The sequence below is a fragment of the Actinia tenebrosa genome, unplaced genomic scaffold (assembly GCF_029948245.1).
Source record: "Actinia tenebrosa isolate PJP-AT-01 unplaced genomic scaffold, QUT_ActTen_1.0 PGA_scaffold0__85_contigs__length_37466705, whole genome shotgun sequence".
Lineage (NCBI taxonomy): Eukaryota > Metazoa > Cnidaria > Anthozoa > Actiniaria > Actiniidae > Actinia > Actinia tenebrosa.
In genome coordinates, this window is record NW_028292569.1 from 29,298,219 (window position 1) to 29,309,698 (window position 11,480).

The 11,480-nt window shown below is 37.0% G+C and overlaps 1 protein-coding gene across 2 annotated transcripts; it reads left to right on the forward strand.

Moving 5' to 3' along the window:
- Window positions 1–74: 74 nt before the first annotated feature.
- LOC148914028 (stimulated by retinoic acid gene 6 protein-like) lies at window positions 75–11,242 on the forward strand. Of its 2 annotated transcripts, none has more exons than XM_089039399.1 (15): window positions 75–146; window positions 221–327; window positions 1,720–1,768; window positions 2,101–2,186; window positions 2,943–3,082; window positions 3,881–4,001; window positions 4,181–4,253; window positions 6,095–6,238; window positions 7,283–7,377; window positions 7,834–7,898; window positions 8,158–8,219; window positions 9,162–9,255; window positions 9,869–9,898; window positions 10,780–10,855; window positions 10,973–11,242. In XM_089039399.1, exons 2-15 carry the CDS (start codon window positions 314–316, stop codon window positions 11,067–11,069), a joined length of 1,146 nt encoding a protein of 381 aa, XP_088895525.1. In that variant the 5' UTR covers window positions 75–146; window positions 221–313; the 3' UTR covers window positions 11,070–11,242. The 2 variants fall into 2 exon arrangements, with proteins under 2 accessions (XP_088895525.1, XP_088895532.1); XM_089039406.1 differs by having other exon boundaries at window positions 9,869–9,948; window positions 10,973–11,071.
- The last annotated feature ends 238 nt before the right edge of the window (window positions 11,243–11,480 follow it).

Below are 11,480 nucleotides of genomic sequence, written 5' to 3' on the forward strand. Positions count from 1 at the left end.
GTTGGAGCAGACGCTATTGGGGGGATGACTGAAACCGGAAGCGCCTCACAGCGGCTGCGCAGAAGGCTACTGTCGAGCACGCTTTTGCTGTCTGGCTTCAGTAAGTGCTTGCTCTGATCTGTCAGCGACGTTACGTTCCTAAATATGTAAGTAATATTTCTATTCTAAAGTTGCCGTTTTCAATCTTAAAACTGCAAAACATATTGTTAATAACTTGTAGAGTGTTACGTACATCAAGCGATTCAAGGAATACCACAAGCAAAAGAGGCGCCGAAGGTAACACGCCTTAACCCAGACTTCACTCTCAAACAACATGGACGTTCCAAAGTAAGTATAGTTATTTGAATAACAGCTCCTTGAAAAAGCCTTGATCATAGTATAGTATATGTATAAATATACGAGGTAAAAAATCTAAACCCACACTTCACTCTCAACCAACATGGACTTTCCAAAATAAGTATATCAAGCTTTTTGAAAAAGCCTCGGTTATGGCCCTTTGTGCCGTAAAAATTAAAACATATGCTCCTCGTTCAGCTAGAACTGGGTGGACTTTATTTGTGAGGACGCTAAGAAGCTTTTTCAGATGCATGGATCTTGATTCAATATGGTCTACGAATGATTAACCTTTTATATTTGAAACAACAACTTACTAGTAATGAATCTTGAAATTCTTTCCTTGAATTTTAATAAAAATGGCTGAGACGCCCAGAGCGTCTTTTTGTCACACTTAATTATGCTATGGGTGAGTGTTTCAGCGAATGCTATTAAAATTCAAGGCAAAAAATTTTAAGATTCATCAGACTACAAGCAAGTTGTTGTTCGAATGACAGTTCCTGGTATTTCATTTGCCGTCATTTTCTGTCTAGTGCAGAATGTTTATTCGCTGAATTGAATTGAATGAACCTTCATTTATACATGGTAGCCCTTTCAGTTACATAAAATAACTGTTATCAATAGGAGCCCTGATAAAATTCATACAATAATAATTATCATTCGCAAGTTTTGAATAGAATTTTTTCTGGCTGCTGACAGCACAGGGTTGACAGTGTGTTTACCACCATTTGTAACAGATGATGAGATTCAACCTTTATCAGCTGATCGAAACCCAGCAAAATAGACCATTTTCGAGTTCCAAATTACCGCTGTGTTTCTTGATTACAGACTCATTCACACAGGGTTAGCCTCGATTTCTCTCTCTCTCTCTCTCTCTCTCTCTCTCTCTCTCTCTCTCTCTCTCTCTCTCTCTCTCTCTCTCTCTCTCTCTCTCTCTATCTCTTTCCCTCCCTCTCTCTCTCTCTCAAACGCTTTCATGGTCTGACCAAGTTGATCATATTGCTGAAAAGGTGTCAATGGGCATTAGTGCTTTAAAGCAAGTCCGTTCATTTGTTACATTTGATACCTTGATTATTATTTATAATGCCCTTATTTTACCATATTTCGACTACTGTGATGTAGTGTGGGGTAATTTTAATAAGGGCTCAGCTGAAAGACTGCAAAAGCTGCAAAATCGTGCAGCGAGAATTATTACTGGATCAGACTATGATGTTAGGTCAGTGGATATTCTTAATAAATTAAAATGGGAAAACCTAGAAGAAAGACGGTTTAAGCACAAAGCTTTATTTTATCTTTAAGTTCATGTGTAAAAACGGTGCAGCATATCACATTTTGAGAATTGATGGTGATGATCTAAATCCTGGATGTTATCTTGTCGTCTTTCAGTTGTCTTGTTGATGAGTACAAGTACGATCTTGGATGCTTGGCACCAGCTGTAAGTATGTTGTCTCAGATTTCTCCTGAATAAAACGCTAAACAAAGCTAGCTACATTTGTCTCACCCAGTCTATGGTGGGAAAAACTACAAATAATATAAACAATAAAAACAAAACTAATTAAAAATCCGCTGACTAACGACTGCTATAAAGGCTAGCTACAGAAATATGAAAATCACAGTTACATACCAAACAACAAATACCGAATCGTTGTTTTTCTCTTTTCTCAAGCACAATGCCTCATGAAGGAATGAGCGGTATCTAAACATTTACCATCAAGTCGTTATCCAAACATTTTATATTTTCTGTGAATTTGTCACCCTTCTTTTAAGATTTTTATCATCGCTGTTTTGAGCTTCATGAGGAAGAGAGTTCGACTGAAGCCTGATTTATGGAATGGACGTCCAGGACTACCAGTGTAAGCTTTATGTAATATTTCACTCTAGCTCACTTCAAATCAGGACTCTCCTTACCGGGCTCTTCCTCAACTCACAAGTTGATTTTTAGGGAGGGAGGAGAATCTGTAGAAAGGAGAGAACAAGATCTCAAACAAATTCATCTTAAATATGATCCAGCACGAGCCGGGGCTCGAACCCGGACCACAGCGGATAAAGGCGAGAGGGTACACCTCTACTCCTCCCATACAACCCGTAAATGCACCATAATGATCCTCATCATCCACACCGCTAACACTACCATCGCCATCGCCTAAATCAATATCAATATCAATATCAATATCAATATCAATATCAATATCAATATCAATATCAATATCAATATCAATATCAATATCAATATCAATATCAATATCAATATCAATATCAATATCAATATCAATATCAATATCAATATCAATATCAATATCAATATCAATATCAATATCAATATCAATATCAATATCAATATCAATATCAATATCAATATCAATATCAATATCAATATCAATATCAATATCAATATCAATATCAATATCAATATCCACCTCCACCTCCACCTCCACCTCCACCTCCACCTCCACCTCCACCTCCACCTCCACCTCCACCTCCACCTCCACCTCCTCGTTCTAATATATGTGAGAAGTAATGGCTGGCATCTTCATGCTTTCATCTTGCACACTAAGACTAGTTTTGTCTCATTTTACTTAATACTTGTTCTTTTTGTTCGTGTTCTACAGCCCTGTGGATTTTCTAGGCGATGAAAGGAACAGATTCATCATACCATTTGCCTTTGGCGCAACTGCCGCTTCTTCCTTTAACATGTTTTTCGGTGCATCTGCTGTTTCAAAAAACCTCCAAGGATCCGCTTGGTCAAAAGGTACATCATACTCATAAACTGATTGGATTTGTGTGATCGTTATTGTGCTAAGATCTAATGGCAACTGAAAACACAAATCCAGAACATTAGCCTTCAACTGGGAGGAACCAGACCAAAAATAGAAATTCCACGCTAATGTGAATTAACAAACTTCGATTTGTCTGTCTTTCTGTCATTTGCAACATCAGGCCGGAATTTCAATTAAGTCCAGTCCAAGGAAAAATCATAGATTTACTAACAGTGTAAGAGTCCCTTAAAAGGCTGATAGAATTTTATTGCATGCCAGGAACATCTGAAATTGTACAGGGCGTAACAAGGCATTGATTGAAATATAAAATAGACGTTATTACACTGCTAGTTGTGTATTACAGCTGGATAATTTACATATACAAAAATACAGCTTCACGAGTAAAATTACCTGGCTGTAATACTCAACTATAGCAGTGTAATAAATTGTTTCTTTGGCGGCACGGAAAAAAACGAGAAAGAGTGGCTGAAAAACAACCATTTTTATTTAAACAAGCAAACTCGAAAATCACGAGCTCAAAACACTGACGTGACCCGCACAAGGGAATAGGAGAAAACATCAGCAAAAAAAAAACACATTCAAAATCGGTTCACAGACCGTGTATTATCGCTCTGTAATTGGACTCGATAAATGGTCGTAATACGCGTGAAATTGGGTGGGTCGTATAATAACAGCTATGTACTTTTTTTGCAAGTTTATCAAAATGTTACGCAATTTGTGTGTTCTTCCTTTCTTTGTTGCATTGCATTTAATCGATTGTTGTGCTTTAGCTTTTCAGGGAATACTAATGACCCTGGTATATGGCATCATCAACTATCCATACCTCGCTTGTCTTAATGCTGAATACAAGATCATTGGATACGCAATGGGGCTGATTTACTCGTTTGTAAGGTAAGTGATATGTCAGTCACTATTAATATTAATTTATCAAATGAAACTTTTAAACTATTGTGAAACTGCGTTAAGAAATGCACTCTGCATTGGCCTTTAAAGCTAGCAAAACTTGTTGCCGAGGAAGTTTCACGAAAATGCTAGCTTTTCTGATTTCCTTTGCTTCTTTATTTCTCAAGATTTATAGTAGATTTGTTTCTTTACTTTGGCTGCACTCCCGATAAAGAAAGTGGACAGCACCTAAAAAATGCGGTACGTACTTCAATAATATAACCCAACAAATTGTCACAAAGTTGTAGAAATAGAGATGACGATGACGATGACGATGACGATGACGATGACGATGACGATGACGATGACGATGACGATGACGATGACGATGACGATGACGATGACGATGACGATGACGATGACGATGACGATGACGATGACGATGACGATGACGATGACGATGACGATGACGATGACGATGACGATGACGATGACGATGACGATGACGATGACGATGACGATAGACGATAGACGATAGACGATGACGATGACGATGACGATGTTAGAAAACCTTGTCATCATCGAAAAACAGTTATCCACATAAAAGTTCTGACAAACGTTTTTTTCACACAACATATTTTTGTTTTACTGATCGAAGACAAAATATATTTTTGATAATAGATCATTATTTATAATAAAATATAACTTATATATAATAATATAATAAAGGTTGAAATTGAAGTTTTGGAATCCAGTTCCATTGATCTCTTTATTCCTGCTAGTTGACTATCATATATTGACATATTATTATGATTTCCTTGAGATTTGTAAATCTTGGCAATGAATCTAAGATATAAATTTAGAAAGTTTCGATGGCTACCACTTTACGACAGAAAAGTCAGTATGTCACAAAGAGAATCTCTCTGAAATTCAACCTAGCTCAGTAATTGCTGTGAAATGAAATGAAGAAAACCTTGGGGAATGGCATAGCGCATTTCAAAAAATTTTTCCTACATCAGAGCTTGGAATAGCTTCGAAAACAAACGATTTAAGCGAACGATGGGCACGTAGTGCATTGTAGTTGACTAGTATTCTATAAAGAAATAGTATTCATTTATAGTTAATGGAGCGGAATGGTTGGGAAACCTATTGTTCTATGTTTTTGTTCGACTTTAACCACTGTTATATCCCGTTGACCGTGCACAAAGGAAAAGTTGCTCCGTTTTTCATGGCATTCGGTAATACAGGAGTTTCTTTCCTTAAAAAAACCTCTAAAGATATTTTATTATTTTGTTAGTTATTATTTGGTTAATTAATCATATTTAATTAAGATTAATTGTTTATTAAAAATGAGATGGCCTTTTTTATGCTTTCTTACTTAACATCTAGTAACTTAACTGTATTTGCGCGAAAATATTTATCCGCATAGTTTTTGGTCATGCAATAAAAGTTTTCACTGGCAAAATGAACTAATGAAAATAATAAGGAAGTGAGTATTTTTAGCCATACTTGCTTTGGTTTATTGTGCACAATCAGTATCACATGATGGGACGGTTCAACCTCAAACGCAAAACAATAGCTTTGTTTCTATGGAGTTTCCAAACCATTCGGCTCCATTATGTATGATCAAATATATTTTTGTCAATGACTTTGCTACTGGATGGTATAAATGAAATAGGTGATCCTCATCAGGATATTTCTTGCTATTTTCATGCTTTTACGTGTTTGAATCGTAGTAATTATTGTGAATACAGCAGTTTTCGTATGACTGTGAAAAGTTCACGGCACGAACACGGTCGTGACACAGCAAGGGATACGCCAGACAAATCACATTGCACGAGAATTTACTCTCCATCCAATGAAATACCTGGAACACGGCATAAACACGGCGCGGACACAGTCACGCCAAAGTCACGGCACTTTCAGACCAATCACATTGCGCGATAAAAATATAAGCCAATTAAAATTCTAGAAAACATCACGGTCACGGCACGGCACTGAGCTTTTCACAGTCATACGAAAACTGCACTATTAGAGGTTGTATACAGCATAAGTATAATAAGAAATATTCAGTAAATGCTACTTTGATAATTTTTTTACAGAACATCGAGTACATAATGTATGGGGGAATCTTGACCAATATACCTGTGGTTGTCTGCACATTATTTCTCGTTGGAAGCTACTCCGTACTGTTGTATAAGGAAATCAAGAAACTTCGTGTTCAGGGCCTCCCAAGTCTTCGATATGTGCGTAAGAGTAGGTTAACATAGGTTTTAAAGAAATGTAAATTATATGTTGTGGAGGTTGTTGGTGGGGCTCGAATTGGGGAGGCAACAGTGGCTTTTCTTTGTCCATCTGAAGTTCCTTCTACGTACGATTTGAGCTCCTCAAGAACCTGTGACCAGCCCATACATTATATTTGGTTCCATAGACATTTATATAATACATGCATACATATATATGTATAAATATTTATCATATAGATATCGATGAAATACCAGGTTTTCTCTAGTGTCGAAAACTTGATATCTTTCACCAGTGGAAGCTAGATACCATATCCTTTAAACGTGAAGATATCGCTGTTGAATCGGCTTGCTATTTTAATAGAGAATTTTTGAGCTTTTGTTTTATTTAAGTTTCATCGATATCTATATAAGAACATTACATGGCCGCTCGCTGCGCTCACTCGTGAGATATCAATTGAACACTCGAAGATAAAATTCGTATCTCCGCGCGCCCATGTAATATCCTCTATATATACAGCCATGCAAAATTTATGGCCGTTTCAAATATACATACAAGTATATCAAAAGTATATCAGACACGGCGGGATTTCTTTCTTGATATTTTTAGTGATAGACGATACGAAAAAATATCAGGGGTAATATCCCATAATTTTTGATATGCTTTTGATATCCCTGTATATATATATTGGAAGCGGCCATAATTTTTGCAAATGGCTATATGTATATATATGGAAATTATTATACTATTAGTATAGATTAAATAAAATTCGGGACCATAATAGAACGTGGTCTGAAATGCTAATAGAGACTTCGCACCATCACGTGATGAAAGCAATGACATGGGGCAGAAACAAATGAATCTGGTCTAGTCTGATTAACAAGAGAGAGAATTCAGTTTCACAGGATTCAGTTTCCATTGTTGTGCCTCCCTTCGTGGCTGCCATCAAGTGATAGTGCAAAGCCTCTTTTAGCTAATTAATTTGAGTCATTAGGTTCGGCTCATTTGAAGTACCTCAGTCTAACGTACGATAACAACTCTTTTAGAAAGAAGAAGCGACAACCATTACCCTGGCCGGCAAAACAGAGAGAGCTCATGTTAACCTTCTGTTCTCTAATCAACTACATCAGGCAGGGAAAAGGTATGTCCCTAGAGATGTGGTTTTTTACAATAACTTACAAATCTTTCGCGCGCTGATTGGTTATTTTTTATCATCAATAAGAGGACAGACAGATAAAGCTGATGTCAACGAGCGCGCGCTCTTTCCGTTGGTTGTTTTGATCACTAAAAATGAGAAGTTTTTATCGTTTTTGTGATTGCAAAAACAAAACAAAACCAAACAAAACAAAACAAAAAACAAAAAAACAAAAAAAATCGACATCAGTTTTTTATGTGTCTGTCCTCTTATTGACGATAAATTTCGTCATCTCATTGTCAAAGTAGTATGCGGATCCACGAGGCGACGCCTCGTGGATCCACACTACTTTGACAATGTGATAACGCAATTTATCGTCAATTAGAGGACAGACACATAAAAAACTGATATCTATTTGTTAAATATCAACAACTTAGTCATGTATTCATTTATCTGTTATAGACCACCTAACCAAAATGGCACCTGGTATAATCTACTGAAGAACTGGATATACGTCGCACGCCCAGGTAAGGTAACACTTGCTGGCTGGCTGACTGACTGACTGAACTGACTCACTCACTCACTGAATGACTGACTGACTAACTCACTGACTGACTGACTGACTGACTGACTGACTGACTGACTGACTGACTGACTGACTGACTGACTGACTGACGGACGGACGGACGGACGGACTGACTGACTGACCAACTGACGGACTAACGGACTGATCGACCTACTGGTTAATTGATCGATCGACCAACTCGTTAATTGATTGATTTTCAGACTTCAAGTTCTCCACTCAGTTCCTGTCATCTTTCGTTGTGTCCTGTATATTTGTTTACCAGGTGTGTGCATTTGATTCAACTTCATCTAACCAGTATACACTGAATTAAAATATGACCACCAATTTGAATAGCTATTGTTCTGCATTGACTAACGACTGACTAGCCTCTCATACATGTGAAAACGCATTTAACGTTTCCACGTGAACACGAGGCTAATCACTCGCTAGTCTGTGTAGAACAATAGTTATTTAAATTGACCGGAGTATAAAGTATTTAATTTTAACAAACGAAGCACAAGATAAGCATCTTGTAAATGTTATATTTTAAAGCTCCAAACTAATCCGTAGTATTCACCATTTTCCATACATCGGTTCACTGGTCAAATACAAAGCATTCAACCGAGGCTGCAAGGTTCAAATTTGAATAATCCATTGAAACTACCTTGGCGCCTCGCTTGAGTGCTTAGTGTTTGACCAGTGAACCAATTTATGGAAAATGGTGAATAGGTACCTTTCATATATTTGACTGCCGGCAGTGAAAAACCAAATTCCAAGAGGCAAAGCGCAACTACATAGTTCTCATGTTTATGGAAATAGCAGTAATTGACGTCCACCAAAACTTACTAGGGACTTTAAGATTTGCAAAATCTGCGACAGCGACGTCTACCGGAAGTGTACACAACTTCACTTTGGGGTTTCGCGCCTTCAAATTTTGTCTTCCCTCTTGATGAGTTTACTTTACTGACAATGTTTAAAAAGAAAATCTCCAATAAACAGAACCGCAAAGAGAAAATATTTACACTTTCGGTTGACGTCGCCGTCGTAGATTTTGCAAATCTTAAAGTCCCTACTCTGGCGCAACGGCAAATTTCGTGCTTGTTATCGGGAGGGGGTCTAAGTTATTGTGAAATGTTGTTTGTTTGTTTGTTTGTTTGTTGTTTTTTTCCCTCCTTTTCCGTAAAATTATTTTTAAAGCTTTTGGCTTTGTTGTTCTTTTATGTAGGTGACAGTTGTACTGTTAATGCTAATAACAGTCATAATCTCATTGTTAAAGCCATTTCTAAAAGCCATGTTAGAAAGAAATACTGGTCTGGACGGTAAGGCAGACTTGGCCTATGATTAAGAAGTATACTTAAAATAGATTTAGAGCGGCATCAAATAGAACCACCTAGATATATTTCTAAAATATAAATCTAGTCATTAAAAAGGCTAAAAGCATGGGACATTGGAGAAATGTAACTTCGTATGTCATCCTACGAATAATCGCTTGTACCTTGAACGTTTTTGCCAGTGAGTTGTGAGTATCTAATGGTAAGTAAACTCGGCATCTATTCTCCTGTAAACGTAGCAATTAAGTGAACATCATTTTTATTAATAAGTGCACATTCCAAGTTGGGTCGCTCAGATTTCAAGGTGGCAATAGTCAAAAGTGCGCACCATGATGAAGCAACAGATGTGTAGATATCAATCAAGTGAGGCCATCGAAAGCTATGGCAAATAAACGATTATGCAGTAGTGTATAATGTAGTGGCTTCACTTGATTAATATCATTTCACTATGCCACTGACGGACAACTGTATTTTTAAACGTCAATAGTGATATTAATAGTATACATTTCATTGCTTGCTCTTGTTAATATTGCTGTTGTTAATAACAAAGGTTTGTATTCAGTCTATTTAATGCTTATCGGGTTTCGTTTGCTTTTTATAGAGGCTTTGGTGGCTTTACAATTATTTCAAGGTAACCAGACTCATAGAAGAATAAGGGATACACTTGCCTATGTAGCTCGAGTAAATTTCATTCCAAGGGTTGATGGCTTACTTATACTGAATATAATAGATATAGATGGCCAACATACAGCAGCAGCAATAATAATAATAATAATAATTAATAATAATAATTAATAATAACACGGCTACGTGCCTGGCTACCTTCCTACCAATCAACCTCCCCCCTCCCTCCCTTCCTCCCTACCTCCCCACATACCCACCACCATCTTACCTAACTTATCTATCTACTTACCTAGCTATCTACATAACTCTTTCCCACCCACCCACCTACCCACCCAGCTACCTACCTACCTTCCTATCTACCTACCTACCTACCTATCTTCCTATCTACCTACCTACCTACCTTCCTATCTACCTACCTACCTACCTTCCTATCTACCTACCTACTTCTTACCCACCTACCAATCTAGTTTACCCACCTACAAACGTACCTAATCCTAACCCTAACGTACCTACCTACAAACCTCTTTCCCGCCCACCCATCTACCCGCCTACCCACCTACCTACCTTGCTTACCTATCTGCTTATCCTACCTAACTTGCTTACCTATCTGCTTATCCTACCCACCTACCTTCCTGTTTATCTTCCTTACCTAGCTATCTTTTTAACTACCTTTCGACCCTACTTATTAGGGTTGCAATTAATTTAGAAAAAACACAATTGCATGCAATAGGGATGTTCTGTGCCTGATTGTTCCGCGACGCTATTCTCTAAGCTACTATACGTTTAGACTTAAGCACTATGAGTTTACCCACCAGAAAACATAAATGTTTGTCTTATTGTTTCCAGGAAACATGCACTGATATCTGTTTACCTTCTTTTCATCTACAGACTACAGCATTGCATCTGTGTTATTGGCATGTCTTTTTGCAATTATGCAACTGGGTTTTTTCCTGAGAAGTCACAGGTGACAGACTAATTTAGTAATTCATTAATATACAATTTTAATCATTAATTATGGTGTTGATCGTGCACAAAATACATGCATTGTTCATTTTCATATTTCTTTTTGTTTTCGCAACAGAAATGATGTCCTCACAACATATAGAACGAAAAGAGGCCTTCTACCAGATGAAATTCTTCACCCAAAAATACTTGTTGTAAGAATGTATTATCATTAATGATATATTAAGAATAGCATAATTAACCCTAATGGCTTATAAGGGACACAAGGGATATAAGGATTTATTCACCCAAAATGCTTGTTGTAAGAATGTAATATCATTTATGATATATTAAGAATAGCATAATTAACCCTAATGGCTTATAAGGGACACAAGGGATATAAGGATTTATTCACCCCAAATGCTTGTTGTAATAATGTATTATCATTAATGATATATTAAGAATAGCATAATAACCCTAATGGCTCTATAAGGGACACAAGGGATATAAGGATTTTTTTTGAGTGTAAAAAGTATTTTTTTAATTGCGAATCCCAGGATCCCCAGAATCTCAGAAACGTACGTTAGGCTTATTTTACATAATCCCCTGTAATGTTACCTTAAACTTTGCACTCATTATGAGTCGTG